General features: G+C 39.2%; 2 protein-coding genes across 7 annotated transcripts in view; one reads left to right on the top strand and one right to left on the bottom strand.

Annotated features, from left to right (window-relative positions):
- The first annotated feature begins 8,793 nt into the window (after positions 1–8,793).
- On the top strand, positions 8,794–14,110 carry LOC137997608 (uncharacterized). 3 transcript variants are annotated; one of them, XM_068843689.1, is made up of 4 exons: positions 8,794–10,143; positions 10,992–11,051; positions 12,984–13,073; positions 13,986–14,104. In XM_068843689.1, the coding sequence occupies exons 1-4, from the start codon at positions 9,043–9,045 to the stop codon at positions 14,037–14,039; spliced, it is 1,305 nt and encodes a 434-aa protein (XP_068699790.1). In that variant the 5' UTR covers positions 8,794–9,042; the 3' UTR covers positions 14,040–14,104. The 3 variants fall into 3 exon arrangements, with proteins under 3 accessions (XP_068699790.1, XP_068699792.1, XP_068699791.1); XM_068843691.1 differs by lacking the exon at positions 12,984–13,073 and having other exon boundaries at positions 13,986–14,110; XM_068843690.1 differs by lacking the exons at positions 12,984–13,073; positions 13,986–14,104 and adding an exon at positions 13,238–13,888.
- Positions 14,111–17,890: 3,780 nt separating this feature from the next.
- LOC137997609 (uncharacterized) overlaps positions 17,891–18,878 on the bottom strand; it is a 4,935-nt gene continuing 3,947 nt past the window's right edge. For 2 of the 4 annotated variants that reach the window (XM_068843695.1, XM_068843692.1), the window contains 2 exons: positions 18,212–18,310; positions 17,891–18,029 (listed from right to left, as the gene is read on the bottom strand). In XM_068843695.1, coding sequence (XP_068699796.1) covers positions 17,976–18,029; positions 18,212–18,310 — 153 coding nt within the window. In that variant the 3' untranslated portion in view covers positions 17,891–17,975. The remainder of the gene's footprint in view (positions 18,030–18,211; positions 18,311–18,878) is intronic. The other 2 variants (XM_068843693.1, XM_068843694.1) reach the window with 2 other exon arrangements.

Here is an 18,878-nt window from a genome sequence, read left to right on the forward strand (position 1 = left end):
TTGACTGAAGGCCGAACACTGCAAATTATGTGAGAAAGATTCAACATCAATACCCTTAATTTTCCGGAAAGATATCTCTTTGACACTAAACGATTGTTTCTTGATTACTAAATAACTGATCACAGGGACGTGATCAGAAAAAATATAGTCTACAGCACGAGTGGTTGATGTTAGTTTATCTACTTCCCTTGTAATCACTAAATCCAGGATATAGCTTGACATATGAGTCGGTTTATCAACGTGTTGTTGTAAACCCTTCGATTCCAACAACTCCAGTAAACGTGCACTATCGACGTCACCAAGAACATCGACATGAATATTAAAATCACCAGTAATTACTGGGTTGGCAGTATGGCAAACCAGTCGGAAAATGGGTGTCATTTCTGTCATTTTTTCCGTGTCAGGAAAATGGAAACCTTTCGCTCCCCTGCTAAGTATTGGTTTTGTGCCTAGAGTATCCTGCTCGTATCTTTGGTACATTTCAGGTGGTACTGGAAAGGTATAGATTTTATCAGGTGGATACAGTACAAACAATGGCGACGAAGCCGATGTAACGCGAATAGTGTTTTATTGGATCCTTAAACAAAATATACCCTTTTGGACGTCAATTCGATAAACAACACAAGTTGTGAAAAATGAATATCAAGAAAAAGCAACGAATAATAGGCTTCTGACAACAACAATTAATTGCATCTTTCGCCGTCGGATGTCAATATTTTGCAAATGTAGTGTTATGTACAACACTGAAACAAAATGGCAAATTCTCTGGTAACTTTTTCTATTCTGGCTGGATGTGGGTTTAACAACCTCAGAGAAAGAATCGAACGCCTTGAATGCATCTATGTTAAATGTTGTCTAATACAACTAATACAACTTTGTTTACCCTCGGATTTCAGAGTAGCTAGTAGCTAATATCTCCGAGCATTTAACATATACAATTGTTAAGAATCCCAACTGGCGGGAGGCAAACCAGTTGATTATTTTACAAGTGCAGCAGGAAGTTGAACCAGGGACTACCTGAAACAAATTCAATGAGTGGCCAAAACGCGGTCAAGGCAAGGGCCCTATTTACATTTATTTTGTGGTCCACTCTGCAGTCTTCACGTAAAAAGATAATTGGAAGTGTGACAGTCAAGAATTATTTAAAAGAAAGCTTGTTGTCTATTTCGTGCTTCATTATTCAAGGAAAGGTTCTTCAGAAACGGGTTTGATCCTGAAATTTATTTTGTTACGTATGGTAATTAATTTTGACATGGTCGTGTTTCTTGTTTTCACGCACGCAATGAAATAGGAATGGGTTTTTGCCTCTAATAGCCAATTTATATGTTGTTTGTTTCAACACATTTTTCGCTGGAAAAGGTTTTTGTGCGATTTCCCTTGTGAGTTCATCATGTTGCCGTTCGAGCTTAACAAATTTGCATACGTGGGTTGAAACGTGATACGCGAGGATTTTTCATAAAGATGACAGAATTATTTTTTTTCTGTCAAATGATTGATAGATAGCCAAGTTTTTAACGTCAGAAAAAGAGCTGTTTTATCATTAAAGTGTAAAGTAAAGTTTATTTGGGAAGCCAACAATGTTTCTTTACAATGAAACCCGTTCTTCATTTGCGCGCTACTTTAGAATATTGTCACGCAATGTTGTGCTTTTGATTGGCACTTTGCTCCGAGCAAGTTGAAGGTTCAAATGTTTCGAACTGTAATTAAATTGTGAACCTTCTCCATAGTCGGTTTGGAATTGATAACTTTAATATTTTGAAAGACCCTTTGGCTTCAAATGGATTTGAAATGATTAATTTCAGTATATTGGCGAACATAGTTTTCGCGGAAAACCAGTTGCGCTTAATGCCAAGAAATCGTGGTGTTAAATTGATATTTCAACCGCCTTACATGAGTCCGGAATTAAGTTCTTCTGAGTTTTGTTTTAGGTCGATGAAGGCGTATTTGAGACAACACGAACAGTTTTCAATTGACTTCACAGAACTTGCGGTAATTCAAGGTTTGCAAACAATCACGTCGGCGACACATTGTGGATCTTTTTCACAGCCTCGCGAATCCTACCCAATGTAGAGTTATTATGCCGTAAATTTATATTGTAAAAAAATAGAGTTCAAGGTTGTTTTGAACGGGTACAAATACCTGACTCTGGGAAGCAAACACCGGGCAGCAAGTTGAAATTTAAAGTTGCAACTTCCTCGAAGCAAACTGCTAATCAAAACACCAACATTGCGTCACAAAATTGCAAAGTCGCGTGCAAATAAATGAAGAACCGGTTTCACTGTAATTTCCTGGTTAATCCAATTTATTGCTACGACTTACTAGTGCAAAGATTGTTTACATTACTCATTCTTTTAGGGAATTTTGAGTGTAATGAAATTAAATCATTTCGCGTGACATAGCCCCTTTACAACCAACATTTTCAACAATATATCGCTTTACTCTAACCCAAAAACATTCAGATAATATAAAAAAACTTCATATTTATTAACCATTTCCTTCGCTTTTGTGCTTGTCAGCATTGTAATTTGCGATAAATCTGTTTTTTTATCCCATATATGTTTAGATTTTCAATTACAAACTCTGCTTAACGTCATAATTGTGTAAATAGTTCACCCTGAAGTCGAAATACGTTTCTTTTCTCGTTCGAAGTCGAGATACGTTTCTCAGGAACCCGACAAAGAAGGCTTCCAGACCCGACAAATGAAATGTAAATATTCAAGCAATATTAAAAAACCAAAGACGGAAGTTTCTTGGCTAGAAAGTACATTGTTTTACTCTGAAAACGATGTCGGGTAAGGATTTTAATTAACAAAATCCGTCGCGAAATCCGTTTTTGGATTGTGTGTCCGAATGGAAAATCCTAAGATCCGGATTTTAAGTTCTAAATCCGGATTTCCCAATCGAAGGCACCCTAACATTCTTTCCCGTATTTCATTCAGTTGACACAAGGTGATCACGTCCACCCCTATGGTTGCCTAGCACATGGTCAATTTATTCTTTTTGACGGAACATCATGACTTTCCCCTTGATTCATAGAAGTCAGAGACGGCAGAATTTTTAGTGTTTTTACTGTCGATTATCATTAATCTTTCGATGAGTCTTCGATCCAGAGTTATTTATAAAAACTGTTATCTTTTTCTTAATCTGTCTTTTGGCTTGCCTTTTGCTGTTAACTCCCGGCTTAATACGGTACTTTTTTACGGTACGTAAAGTCACAAACATTTTTTGACCTGACATCAAACTAGACTGAAAAGAAGAGGAATTATGAAGCGGAAACAACATATTCAGTCCTTCCTTAGTGTGTGCTCAGTGCAACTGCAAGACATACATGACTGCAGGGAAACGTCCGTCAGAGCAATTTCCAGTTAGTTTTTTTGTAGACTAAGAAGCGAGTGAGTTTTACTCAAGAGCATGTTTTGTTATCTTTGAACTGAATTTGTTACCAAAGCTTAAAAAATTAAAAGACCTCAAAATGGGACAGGACATTACAAAATAATTACACGCGTGAGCCAAAAGGCCTCTGCTGGCCCGACGTCTTGGTGACCGTCAGAGCAATTTCACCTCAAATGACCTCAAATGGTCTTAATGACCCCGCACTTGAAAAAAATACTGGAACGCTGCAGGTCAATATTACCCAGCTTCCGTTTGCGAGTAACACGTACCACAGGCAACCCAGTGTACACTCATGGAGCGTCTAGTTAATGATAGTTCTGATGACATCATTATGAGAAGTGGATTCATCAAAAAACGTGGCTTTTGTAACCGGATGTTTAGAAGAATACGGCATCCTATAAATAATCACGATTCTGAAGTTTTCGAGATCCACAATCCATTCTGGATATTCAAATGACACTTTCTCGCCAGTAGAGCGCTGTTCCACCACCAGTACGGCCCTCTCGGAATGATCCATCATTTCACAGGCGCCCCAAGCTCAGTGTGAGCATGGCCAACAAAAATATAAGGATTTGTATGGGAATCCCAATAAAAAGTTTAAGAAGATAATTATATGAAAAAAATTCTCAATTAACAAGCCTGACCTTATTGTCGTCGTGGTTAGCTTCCTTCCTGTGTGGTTATTTTCCAGATCCGACGCGATTTGAGCCATTGCTCGATTTCGTGGTTGTCAACGGTATAATAAAATCCCAAGGCTGGAGACTAAATTCTCAGGTGCCACCAATTTGAGTCAAATATTTCTGGATAAAATGTTTCCACGGTCACAATTTCACATCACAGGAAGGAAGCTAACCACGTTGGCAATAAGGTTAGGCTTTTTAATTGAGAATTTTTTCATGTAAATATCTTCTTAAGCTTTTTATCGGGATTCCCATACAAATCCTTATATTTTTGTCGGCCATGCTCACACTGAGCTCGGGCCACGTGTGGTTGAAATTTGAACATGCAACTTCCTCGGAGCAAACTGCCAATCCAAAACGTAAAATTGCGTCACAAAATTTCAAAGTGGCGCGCAAGTGAACAACCGGTCTCCCTGTAAACGCTTTCACAGTAGACATGGACGGCTTGAGGTTTAATTTTCAAATCCTGCTTCGTCACCATGCTGAGAGATCCCATGAGATTTTGAAACTGACACGCACATGAAGAAAAACCACACATCAATGAAGCAAACAGGTTTTATTACAGTGGCAATGAAGTTCATGATAAACATCTACTTAACAGATAACACAGCGTTTGCAAAGCTGGATGCCGTAACTATTGGCTTGTTGTAGTATTTTGCAAAACAACATTCTTATGATCAACCAACTGTTTTTAGGATGTCATCTAATTAAGAGAAGCTCTATGTGCAGCTGAAACTGACGCTGCACTCAGAGTGCTATGATATGTGGTGAAAACGTAGCAACATCTAAACCGGCCTGTGCCATAACTTGCCGTACCCAACGAGTCAGGGTATCTCTGCTCACTTCTTTAAAGGGTTTCACATAGCTCATGAAAAGCTTAGACTGGTTTCCACTAAGCGACCTAATTCTCTTTAGATACTCCTAACAGGTTGTAACAACACGAAGGTTAGAGTCTTCAAAAGGAACATGCTTAAGCTGTGGGTTATGGTTCCCAGGTCTACTTTGCTTCAAGTGATTAACAATAACAAGTGTAAAGCCATTTTCAGAAACAATCATGCCATTGACATCCAACATGTGGATAGTCTGACCCCATGCGGGGCCTCAGACCAGCAACAATAACATAAGAAATCCAAAAGAAAGGTAATTTAGACTTAACGTGTCCACTGGGTGCAAAGTTTGGCCTCTGTACCATGTCTCAATTTTTGAGACATCATTCCCATAGCGTTTCATTCGAATGAAATATTGTACCTGAAAGACGACCAAAAATGCTAATAGAAATCCGCCATTTTGGAGAAAATTTGAGCCGCGATCGGTGGTCAGCAGGTCGTGGTGACGTAGAATCGTCAATTTTCCGCGGGGTTTTATAAAATCCGCTTTTTCATTCTTCAACTTTGCTTAAATTATAATAACTGTCGTTGTCTCTGTATCTTCGACCGTACTTTGATTGTTTCAAGGGAAATAGTGAGCTGTTGTGTACCTGGTTCCCAAAATTATTTAAAGAAGACGAAGGAAAACGAGAACACACGTACACGGTGACTTACCACAGGATCGCACAAGACGATCGCGCGATGGCATGGCTCGACAGAATCAGACAGAAGAATATGCCATGACTAGAAAACGGCTACGTCTGCAGCGATCATTTCATGCCAAGCTGTTTCGAGATAGATCTCCGGGCAAAATAAACAGGGGAAAAATCTAGGAGGGGCTTTAAGGATGATGCTATTCCATCCTTGTTTAGCTACGGCCCCTAAGCGAAAAAGCCGCGGTTATCAAGCGAACATCGCCTCAGCGACGAAGGCATCGATAAGTTTACTTTGTGCTTGTCAGTTTGCTTCTCCTTTTCTATGAATCAAATAAATTTGCCCACTTACATGTCAATGTTTGCACACGCTTTGAACTGAGGGGATCGCGCGACCCTATGTATAAATAATGGTTTCATCGTGGCAAATGTCATTGTACATCCACCCAGTTTTAAAATATATTATGCTGCGTTTATTTGGAAAATAATGGCTAGTTAGCGTACCTTAAAAATGACCTATAATCGGTAATTTCCGATGTTTGTTTTTAATTTCAAGTTTGTCACTCAAAAACAGGAAGAAATGACAAAATGACCTTAGGCAAATTAAAGGCATTCAAGTTATAGTAAAGTGAAAAGAATTACCTTGTATATTCACATTTTGATTTTGTTTTAGGTTCTTTCAGAACTACTTGCTGCAGACATCGAGGACAATTTACCTTCAGATGACCCAGTGACTAATGAACCTCCAATCTGCATACAATCCCAGAAATGCATGATGTGGGAATTTAATGTTGTTTTGATCCCATTACCCTAAAAAGTGTGGAGGTTCAAACTGAGTTGTGCATCACTAAAGGCAATGATAATGGTGTATGTGGTACTGCAAATGTTGACGTGTCCTCCTATACTTCTATAGAGGATGATATCCCACAAAATCCATATGCTGTCAAATGGAAGATTCCACATGACCACAATTATGCCATGGCAGGACCCCTAAATCCCATTGATACACCCACAGCAATTTTTCCAATCGACTTACCACCAATGCAAGCGTCCTTGTCGATGATAAAATGGATATACATGCGGATGGTAAGGAAAACAATGCCAATGCAGATTTACATCCCATTGGCTATTACCGGATGATAAAAAGTAGTTATCCAATGATGAGATGGTGTCATCTAAACATGAATTTGAAGATGACTCTCCAGACAGTGAAAAAAAATTCTTGTGTTTGAAAAATTTACTGAAAAATTGTCCAAAATGTGGGGGCGTGATCATTGACCAAAAAAGGAAAACGACTGGGAGCATGCTATCAGTTGTCCTAACCTGCCATAATGGGCATACAGAACTGTGGGAATCCCAATCAGTTATTAAAAGGAAGCCCCTGGAAACCTATTATTTGGCAGCAGCCATCCTTATTACAGGAAACACCTTCTCAAGCATCACCCGGCTTGCATCATGCATCATTCTTCAGTTTTTTAGTGAAAGTGTTTTTCATAACATACAACTGAAGTACTTGTTTCCGGTTGTTAACTGATAATTTCCATGAAAAATACTAACTTGTATTTTTCTTTATTTATTTAATTCATGGACATGTTTAAAACCCGTTTTCTCATTCATCTGTATAACGGAAGCCTTCAAAGGCCCACTCTTTCCCTGGCCCCGGTGGAGGAGAAAAATTTCTTATGCACATCACTGCTCAAGATGAAAGAACCACCCTTATCTCCTTTCCTAAAATGTCTCAGCACCATCGAGCCGACCGCCTGTAGGCAATATGTCTATAAAGTTTACCTTCAGGTCCATCAAATGGATCTTTGTACTGCTTCTTGTACTGATACCAAGCTGTTTGAAGGACCCATCCATAATTTATACAAACAGGATGAAACCCAGGGTGCTGGGTGATGCATTTGGGCTCTTCGCCACATTCACAGCTAGTAACAGCCTCGATATTCTTATTTTTGACAGGCTCAATTTCTTGGCAGCATATGCATGCCTCCGCTCTTCCCATCATCTGACAATTGCTGCATGTACGCCTACGTTACAAGAAACTAACATTGCAATTGCTCTGTATTCTTCGTGACTATTAGGATTGCATTTATGAACAGAGAACGAGCCAGGGGCACCCAACGTCAATTTTCTGAAAATATGTGTTCGGAAGACGATTTGATATCTAGAAGTTTCGGAACTTTTGTTGTAACATTTATTGCTTGACTGCCTGTCCTAGGATTTTCGAACATCAAAAAAATGGTATAATTGCCCATTTTAACGGATTTTTACCTTAAAAAAGGTCACCTAAAATTTTTGGGGAGCCTTTTTTTTGGCTAAAATTTTCGAAAAAGTCAATTTTGATCCCTATAATTTTCGGACCACTAGACTTTCAGCTAGGAAATCCGAACAGATGAAACTTTTTAGGGGATAAAAATATGCCTATATCTACAGTTTAAATACTAAAATACGTTGCAGGGGATGGAGGGTTTCCTATTGTTGGAACCGCACTGTGACAAGAATAAATTGGAGAAGGGGGTAAACTATATGTAATAAATTATTTAATTGACAAGTTTTAATTGATTCCGTGAGATTTAGAGTGTTTAGTTTTTGCTCCTTTCTGTGTTGTCTTCGTGTTACCCTAACCACGAATTGTCATCTTATGCATGGGAGGAGTGGCTGGGAAGATTGAAATCATGTGGTGTGCAATTGATTTCAACATCTCGAAGATCATTGTTTGCGGAAGCGGTTTGCTAGTTTCCTCCCTGTTCTTCTTGTCAGAATCTTTGCGCTTCGCACTATTGCCTAAGGATATTCACGGAGTGATTTATCTATAAGGGATCTCACATATATTTCCAATTCTCAATGTTTTTTGAATCTATTAACTGTACAGTCCAGTTGCGTTATTTTAAAACTGCGTTGTCCTTCACGTTTGGGGGTTAAGATTCTTAGGAAGACAACATCTGCATCTGCATATTCTAAGCCATTTTAGGGTTTTTATTGTTTTTCGTGTCTGTTTTGCCTTAGATGATAACAATATCTTAATGCAAGATCATGAACAAGAAGAATCATTAGAAAACGTATAGGTGGGTTGTAATATAAACCTTACTGAGGGGAAACAAAGTATAATAAATAAAAACAAAGTAAGCAACAGCTTATTAATATTAAAAAAAAAAAAGAGGTCAAAAGAGTTAATTAATACAAGTATAGCACTTTTTTCGTGGTCGTGATATAAATTGAGTTTAATGCTGAGAGTTATTCCTGTTATTTATGTTACTTGTTATTACCTAAAGAGCTGACACGAATCTTGAAAATCGTATTTCAAGAAGGGACTGCGTTAGTTAATAAAAATGCTAATGTAACCCCGCTTGCTGTTTCTTTATTACAACAACCGATAAGAATTCAATTAAAAATAAGACCAAATTAAGTTTATTTAGAGGTTCAAAGACCGCTAGATCATAAAGGGTGATGGATTTTCGCGTAATACCCTCGGAAACTGACCTCCATAGGACTGTTAACTATATACGAGAAGGGCACGAAATGCCGTCCTTCATTTCAAATCACACAGTGGTTGAAGTCTTTCCAGACGCAAGTTCGGGCGCAGCGGGAAGAAAGGAAGAAATGTTGATGGCATGCGAACGAATTTACAGTCCTATACTAAAATCTATGAAGTTGTTTGGGATGTATTTTGGAGATACCTCGATAGCAAAGTTGAGAGATGTGGTCTCTGCGCAAGATTCTGGAGCGATTTCATTCTCATTCTTTTATTGCATGGTAGCTATGGCAAGTCATGGGCTTCATGTCGTTATGACTGTAGTCAGTCTTTGCATGGTGGGAACTTCAAAGCCTGTTGTCTTCTTCGTTCTTCTGATTGGCCTTTTATGGGGTGTGAAAGCTGCACTCAACGCAACCATTTGCCTTGTCGTGCTTCCATTGACGAAAAGAAAGTCATCTCGGTTTGAAGAATTTCTTCGAAACTTGGTGGACTCTCAGACTGATTTAAATAAGCTGAAATCAACTTCCAAAAAAATCTTAACTGTTTCTTGTGTAGTCTGGATATTGACAGCAACGGTAACTATACTTTCGCTTTTGAATGTTCCGTATATTTTTGTTGGAAGCAATGAGCCTTGGTTTCGCTGGAACGGATTTCTAATTGTCTCTATGATAATCATAATGTTCTTCGTCTGCGGAGCGTGGCTTCTTCCAATTGTCTTTATTTGTGTCACAAGCTCACTTCTCGAACACTTGTTTGATGAGTTTTCCAAAAGAATATTATCTAACCACGTCAACTCTTGGCAGATTGACTTGGCAGCGCTGAAAGAGGAGCACCGTAGACTTTGTGACACTTCTGAACTCGCGAATAAGATGCTATCACCTCTTTTTCTTGTTTTTGTAGCTGCTTATATTCCGCTAACGTGCTTCTGCTTCTACATGTCTGTAAATCCTCCTCGAGATTTGAAGGGCGACATTGATGAGATGCCTATCAAGGTGACAGCAATCTATTGGCTTTTGCTCACATCGGCAAGTGTAGCCGTGATATTGGTGTTTGGGTCGAAGGTAAACGGGAAGGTGAGTGACCAATTAGAGTGTAACTGTCTCTCTCAATACATTCATGAGTTTTCGCTTTGATAACCCTTTGTGGAGGGAATCATTTTACCTCAATTGCAGGTTGAACTTATTGCGTGGTCATCATCGGATGTGCGGCTATTTTAAGAAAGACAGCTGATTGGTTAACTTTTACAGCATGGCGCCAAGCTTAAGATAGATTTAATTCATAGGTCTTTAGATCATTGGGCATGGGGATATGTGTTCTCTCACGTCTCATCCTCTCTTATTCCCGGACAGGACTCGCATTTGGATATTACAGTACAACGATGTGTAATTAATATTATTATATAAACCCCAATAAAGTACTGAGTGAGCTTTCGCGCGAAAACAGTGATATCTTCACACGTGAAAAGATCACTGTTGCTATGGTTACATATAAAAATCGCGCCTTTCGATGCCTTTTGTGAAATGATTTAGTACTTCATTGCATTCTCGTCACCAGAGCCTCGGATCGACCCTAGACTCTAGGAAACCCTATGCAGGAGAACATGCGCCTTAGGGTTTTTATAGCCAAAAATTGGTTATTTGAACCTTACGGCGCCTGCTCACTCACTCCTCATGCTAACATGAATGCGCCAATTAGTGACGCTTTTGATTGTTCTTCACGAAAACCAACGACAAAACACTTTGTTTCATGGTTCCCCAGAGCTCTTCTCTCCCTCAGTCAAGAGAAGAGCACTGGGGTCGAGATTGTACTTCATGGCCGCTTGGAGATACGAAATTTCTCTTCTCGCGTTGAAAAATGTTTCACTCAAAGAGAAGTTTCGTATCTCCGCGCGGCCCTGAAATATCCTCTATTTCTTTTACAGATTCACAGTTTCCAAGCAATCCTGGAAAGAGCAGTAGTTCCTGACCAAGAACAAGTGAAGGTGAGGGTATGGTGGGAAAGGATGAGTTTGATGAAATCTTCCATAAGACAACACTTGTATGCAAATCTGAAACTGACAATTCTAGGTATTTATCTCTAGCATAGAGTTAGAGAGGTAAACTAAAACTGAAAATAACGGGGTTTGTTTCAAAAGAAAGTCTGGTTCTGCGTCAAGGGGGGGGGGGGGGGGGGGGCGTAAGACAAGAAAATCTTCTATGTCACGCAAAATGATGTCATTTTATGACACCCAAAATGCCCAAAAAGTGGAATGAAACATTGCATTAACCACTTAATACTGCTGACAAACATAACTTAGAAATTCAGCAAAGGGAACGAGAAGCATGGATGGACACAAATTGACAAGATTGAAACGGATTACTTTTGCGTAATTTTGAACAATTTCGGCCCGAAAATCGCCTGGATAAAGGTCGTTCTTTCTCGGAATCATCTTGTTTGTGATGAAACGATAATTCATCGGTAAATGAATTCCACATTACCATTTCCGAGTTTTAAACTCGTTATTAACTAAAGATTTCCCCTAAACATCCTAAAATTCCGTGACATAGCCCCTTTGACAAAGATTTGTGAGTCACCGTCAGATCGAAAAGCAAACACGCGAATCGTCAACTGTCAAACCTTTGCCTTAATGTACTAAATCATTTCATAAACCGGATTTTCGTGTTTTTGAAGTTGAGAATAATTTTAGTGAAGAAATGGAAATTTAAAAAAATATGTATCTTTTAGATCTTTTTAATGAAAGTTTCTTCTGATGAAAAATTAGAGTTGCTTCTTGATTAAAAATATAATAGCATTCACGAATGAAGTGAAATTTTCTGAAGATTGCTTCAAATGAACCTTTTTTATACTATCCATTACAATTTGCCCCTTCAAAGGCGTGTGTTTCCAACAAGATGATCTTACATGAGACTGTTTAGTCCATTAATTTAGAGCTGAGAGAATGATGCGGGGCGGAAATTATGTCATCGCATCCAAGACAATTTCAGTCCATCAAAGAGCTTGTGTCCTGGCATCTAGATCGTTTTAAATGCTTCACCATACTGCCTTAAAGGGGCAGTGTCACGCTATGTTAGTCAAACTTCAAAACACGACTAAAAGACGTCTTTGCATCTCTTTGCATCAATGAACATGAATGACGACCAAAAAATAATGCTGTACTTTTGTTGCCAATAACCATTAATTAAAGCGCAGTGAAGCTATTGTTTCTTGTTTGGGGGGAGCGTTGCGTGACATCCAAAAAACGGCTTCGAAGGAGACTAAGGATGGAGAGGATGTAAATGGAGTGAAACTTGAAAAAATTGAGCAATTTTTTCAAGTTTGGAGACGGTGTCTTGAGAAAGTCGCCAAAAATTAATACGAATGGCCCTTTGTGCCATAAATGTTTTTCAGTGGGTTGTCAGGAGCGATGTACGGGTGATCTAATGTACTTAATGTAATTTTGACCTAATGTAGCATGACAGTGGCCCTTTAAGGCCTGGCAAACGGCTTCACCATCCATAGAATTTTGTTGAACAGCGACGTTGCCCCCCTCTTTCAATCGTTTTGAATCATGTTGAAATGAAGTTGAATCGATTTTGAGTGAGTTTAAAAGCGTTTAAACGTTGCCTCAACAACCATTCAACATTTCTTTTGTTTTCACGGATGTTGAATGAAGTTGGAGCCATTTGCCCCCCTCTTTCAACGTTGTCGAGTGTGCGCGTGCGCATTTCGGCCTCTCAATGGTCAAACGCATTCATGTCCGTATTTATGGCAGTGATGTGTTGCAACCGTCTGCCCACCGCTGCTCTCAACATCGTTCAGCAAAATCGAACGGATGTTGAAGCAGTTTTCCTGGGCCTTTAGCTGCTGAAAAATTTAGCGAAATCACTCGAAACGTTGATCAGACTATTCAAGTAGTATTCACATCATTTTACAGTTGCTGACGTTTATGTTTTACCTAAACGCGGAGCCAAAGGGCCTATCTATTGGAGGACTAGTGGTTATCACAAAATCTCTCTGCTTAACGGTTTGTATACGACTAAATTTTCATTAATTAACTGTAACATCATGGATGCATGGCGATGACATTACCGAGCGTGTTTGTAAAAAAACGTCGCGCCCACCCCGCCTTCAATAGAAGAGCAATGCATTTATTCCGTAGCCCTATTTAACTATTTGCTCTTGTTACAGATGGAAAGGTTGGAAAATGAATTACCTGTTTACCAAAAATTGGACTGTATTTTAACATTCGTTCAGTGACCAGTATGCTGAAGACATTGCCAAGTCTGCAAAAATAAATTTGCTTATCTTTCTGTGAATAAACTTAGGTACAATACAATACAATACAATACAAAACAATACAACGCAACGCAACGCAACGCAACGCAACGCACAATACAATACAATACAATAACGCGCAACGCAACGCAACGCAACGCAACGCACAATACAATACAATAAGAACAAATCCAAGCAGTGGTCAGACCTGGATTCCCGGATCTCAAGGCAAGCAGCCTAACCACGTCACTGGGCGGAACTTCCTCTCGATAATTTCTTCACAGAATTTTGCCAGGATTACATAAAGAAAAAGCGAGTTAATTTAGGGCTTTTTTGAAGTCTTGCCTTAACGAAGTGACCTATCATTAAGCCTAACTCTGTGAAACGTCCACGGAATGAAACGGTGACCAGAAGCTCGTCCTAGAGAGTGTTCAAATCAAGTTTTTGTGCGTATCTTGGGTGCCATTGCTCGTCCAGTTTAAACTGATAAAACTAGGCCGCTTTTTCAGGTCTTGGAGACATTTTTTAACACTAATTCTCGTGAAAACTGTTTATCTGGTTACGTTAAAAGACCGCTTAAAAGAAGCGAGACCCTGGGATCTGTTCTTCCACAACAACATGCATTCACCTCTTGCATGTATTTTTTTTTTTTCAATTTCAGATTGTTGGAATCATTCTCTCATATTTTGCCGTCATGCTCTCACTTCCAACTTAAGGTCACGTGGAAACAAACGGGCTTGACTAAGTTCGCAGAAAAGCTAATGTGAGAATTGTACTTAGAGCACGTTCGATTGACCGTATTCCGGAATAGGAATACATGGAAAAGAAGTTAGAAATCCTTCGCTTTTGCGGCGGTTGACGTTAATCTTATCAAATATCTGCTAAAATGCCATTTTAAACATAGCTGTATTATTGCTGCAAAACGCCACACATATCGTGTTTTAAATCATCACTCCACGTATTCTTATTCCGGAATAGGGTCAATCGAACGCACCCTTAAATTCTGCATTTATGTTGTCGGTCAAATCTGACCTCAGGTTGAATCCGTTTTTACCTAGTAAGGTTAAATTGGCGAATATCTCATTTTACATATATAGGTTGAATATGAACTCTACCTAGTTTAAAGCAGCAATCAACCCCCCATCATCATCTCTTTATGTATTCATACACATATCCATTCATTCTCAATCAACATTGTAACATAAAAGTCTGCATACGAGCCAAGTGGACCATCAGGCCGGAGCTTATCCCGGATCCCGGTTTCCACAACATGAAGCGACTAGGAGTATTTCTACTTCCCCCCCCCCCCCCGGATGGGATGCTAGTCCATCGCAGGGTTACCCCCAGCATTAAATTCGGCGGTACTCATTTATACACCTGGGTGAGAGTAAAGTGTCTCGCCCAAGAACACATCACAACGTCCCCGGCCAGGGCCCAAACCCGGACCGCTCGCTCCGGAGTCAGGGAACAAAGAACTTTACTGTGCACTTACTGGTAATCGAACCTGGACCCTCCAAACCTATAGTCCAATGTCTTCACCACTACACTACATCGACGAACATGCTCAACCGGTCATAGTTCTTCTCATTATTTACTTTTTGTGTATTGAAGTCAATTGATATCCAAGAATAATAACCAAAACTAATTCTAACCCGTCCATAATTTTTCTCTGGGCTTCATTTTAGCTCCAAATAATGTCTTCTATTCATTTGAGTGCGTATTCAACCTAAGTAAAACGAGGATCATCAAGTTAACCTAGTAGATGAAAAACAGATTCAACCTGAGAACGGATTTTACTGGCAACATTTACACAAAGGAGGCAGTCGCTGAACAAAAGTTATCGGACGTTCTACTGATCACCCGTCCTGTTTCATTATTGCTCTCTCGTGCAAACACGTCTTGATATGCAAAAAACCCCTGACCACTTCCACGCAGCCCAAGAATGATTCTTTACAGTGGTTACGAAGCGATTAAGCATTCAGTTTCTTAAGAGTGCGTAATTCACTTGCTTGGTTCGCTGCCTCTCTAACGAGCTTCTGTGAACCACTGTTTTCAGACTGTGGGATCATGATAACGGATAGTATTTTGCCAACTTTATGAGTTCAGCTTTGTCCCATCTTATGGACTATTGCTCACAATAATAATCATTTTCTATACGGAAAAAAAACGTATTTCTCATAAGGATTCTTTCGCGAATTAGAAACACGTTGTGTAGAAACACAAAGCAAGGTGGTCACCACAATTCAGCAAATCAAAATTTAATGAATGAAATATTACTCACTCATATTACGATTAACAGATATTATTACTCACTAATATTACTATTACTAATAGAGCGGTTTTCAATTGAGTGTCGAAAGTAATTAGAGAATTACTTTGGTTTTGCATTACTTCACTCAGTGATTAGTTCAAAGTTCTCGGGCCACTTTTTCAACCAATCAGAAGTCAGACGAAAACCAATCGTGGCGCGCGCGTGCACATTTTCCCGCGCTTTGTGTCGGCTACGTGTAATTACTGCGAGTTTTGATTGGTTTACTGGGTTGTCTCCGTCCTTTTTGATTGGCCAAAGTAATTACTTTGGTTTTGGTTTTACGACAATCATTTGAAAACCGCTCTATTACTCAATAATTGTATTTATCCGGGACGTCCATTACCAAGAAGACTCATTCTGCCACGCCAATCCGGAATAATCAGTTTTCGGCATTTTCTGTTTAATATTAGGGACCTTTAGGCTTCAAGTGTAATGTAAACTTTTGTTTTGTGTTCAAAAACATTTTCTAACAACTTCCCCGTTTCGCGGACAACGGGTGGCTTTGAAGGCCATATATCTACTTAAACAGTGCCGGAGAAATTTCCGTTGACTTGAATACTCTTTTTTTTTTTGAAACGTCTAATTTTGTGGCTAAGGCTGAATGTTCCTTCTGACAACGTACTTAACAAGTTCTTAAAGTTGTGTAGTATATCAAGTTTGACTGCAAACGGAGTTGTTCTTTAGTGTATCATGCAATAAGAAATCCTCATTGTTGTCCGTAAGTATTTGAATTAATTTTTCTGTTAGACTACAGTTTTACATTCCAGTCTTTTACCTTTATTTATACTGCTCAAAAAAGAAGAAGAAAAAAACAGATAAAAACAACAACAACAACAGCAGCAACAAAAAATAACAACAAATAAACATGTCATTAACTGATTCTCAGCCTGGGTGTGTTCTAGGTATGTTTTTATCATTTTGATGACAATCTCACAGAAGGCGCAGAAAATCAGGATGCTTTTATTTAATTTGTTTTCTTATCGTAGATATGCGAAACCCAGAGAGAAAACGAAGGAGAGAGAGAGACTGAGGGGGCGTTGGCCGGGATATTTGGGAATTTCACTAAGGTTATTTTTCAATCGCAAGTCTTTTACCGAGACGTCCGCGACTATTAATTTCAGCATGACGTTATAGGAACATGGCGGCCTTTGGATATTCAAGATGGCTTTCGCAGTTGTATTTTTCCTCCCGCAAGCCATTAGCTTCACAAGAACGGTAGAATCTGTGTCCAACTCCAGGTTTTGGGGGCAAGATATACCAATTTCCTTTCTTCTGAAACTTGTTTTGGTCAACAAACCGTTCCGATTGGAACTGACTTTGCGGACGTCTAGGGAATCAGGCTTCCGATTTAGTGATATCTGAAAATAACTAAACAGAAATTAACATATCCCAAGGCCTAGACTGGGCGTCTGCCTGCTTAATTTTCCCTTGGCGAAACAACGGAGAGGCGAATTCTAAGAAATACAACTATAAGCAAATAAACTGTTACTTTCTTCGCTGTAGGAAGATCCAAGCGTGTTACTTCGGAGGTCTGTGTAACTGCATTTTACAGATCAAGCTATTTTTAGACGAGTTCTAAAATAAGATTTGGCTTGCGCGCGAGTGACCATTCTAAATCCCATGGGTAATAATTTCTCATGCAAGACCTGTGATTGGCTGGAAAGGTCTGGTTTTTGCGGGAAAATCAATCTAAAAATAACTCAGTCTGTAAAAACGCCGTTCCACAAATACAACGAACCTGTACGGTCCTAGCATAGTTAATGGTGTGGAATGGTCAGGAAGCTCGGCAAACATCAAAGGAGCAAACAATGATGCCAAGATTTAGGTTGGAAAGTCCACGACCGTGCACAATCTTTTCTTTTGCGTCGTACACTATGCATGAATTACGTAACCAACACGTTTCTATTGGTTAGTTCCTCAGTACGGAGTAACCAACTATTGTGTTTTGTGGACGGTCAAGGCCAAAAAAGAGAACAAAAACCTACAACAAAGAAAGTTGTCGGGTTTCATGACCATTCCCCTCTATTAACTATGGTCCTTAGTCATGGGCTCCTGTTCGGATTCGTTTTACGCTTCGGCAGCTAAGCTTCGGCAGCTGAGCATCCTTAAGCTTGTTAGGGTTATCATCACTTTTTTGTTCATTGACCGTTGCTTTACATTCTTTCTATTGATTCAAAATATGTTGAAAAGACCCTCATTGCAAGGTTATATCATGAATTAAATTAATCATATAATTCTTTAACCTGACTTCTGATCAAACGGATCCGAATCAATAGAAAAAGAAAATTCCACACTGTGGAAAGTGTGACTCGAAGATACAATTTATTTCGAATTCGTTCATCAGCTCGGAAGCGACAACATGACAGCGAAGTATGAAATAATCACGCTAACAACCTGAAAAAAAAAAAAATGTAGATAGTCATACATGTGTGAGGAACAACGCCTGCGTTAAACAGCTCATTTTTAATGTCAGTATTCATTAAAAAGATAAACTGAAAACCTCCCGAAGCTTCCCTTAACTCATGGAAAATGCGAGAAACTGAGATAATTAAGATAAATTCAGCAACAAATGGTACCGTTAGAGATAAAGACTTTGATATTACTGTTAAACCTCCGATTGAAAGACCCTTTGTTTTTCCTTGAAGGTCCATCATATACATCATAAACAGCAGTATCTGAGAACAATGAAAGACAAAAACAAAAACAAAAAACATTTTAAGGGTGACTTGGTGCAATTAAAGAATATTTCTGAAAACGTCTTTATCGTCGTTGCAAAGGCAAATCAAAATATCAGCCCGCTTTACATGGCTCTTTATTGTTAGTTGATTTGGATAACGTATAGCGTAGCTAAAACATTGAAAATCCACGGATACGCTTACTACGTAGGCTAGATAACATGATATATAGATTTTGCTAAGCCTAAACGCGGAGATCCCGTGTCTTACAATAGGTTAACCTGACTTCAACCTGCGATCCAATGGAAACAAGTACCTGGTCAGCGGTAAAAAAACACCTGACCTCGATGAGCTTTAAACTTAAGCCCGCGATATGGTCAAGTGATTCTGGTTAGCTTGTTTGGAAAGGTGTCAATTAAGCATAACATGCATGTCCAATATTCCCGCCAAAAAATGTGGGTTACACCACAGAGTTTCGCATTGGCATACACGGAGTGCTGGACGTACGGTCGTACGGTCTTACAGGACCAAGACCAAATTTCCTCGGACAGTTGGGTTACCACATTTT

The sequence above is a fragment of the Montipora foliosa genome, chromosome 3 (genome assembly GCF_036669935.1).
Source record: "Montipora foliosa isolate CH-2021 chromosome 3, ASM3666993v2, whole genome shotgun sequence".
In the NCBI taxonomy this organism is placed as follows: Eukaryota; Metazoa; Cnidaria; class Anthozoa; order Scleractinia; family Acroporidae; genus Montipora; species Montipora foliosa.

Coding starts and splice junctions, on each gene's coding strand:
- LOC137997608 (XM_068843689.1), top strand. CDS start 9,043: ATGGATTTTCGCGTAATACCCTCGGAAACTGACCTCCATAGGACTGTT. Junction 11,052..12,983: donor CTGACCAAGAACAAGTGAAG/GTGAGGGTATGG, acceptor ATCATTTTACAG/TTGCTGACGTTTATGTTTTA. Junction 13,074..13,985: donor CAAAATCTCTCTGCTTAACG/GTTTGTATACGA, acceptor TTTCAATTTCAG/ATTGTTGGAATCATTCTCTC.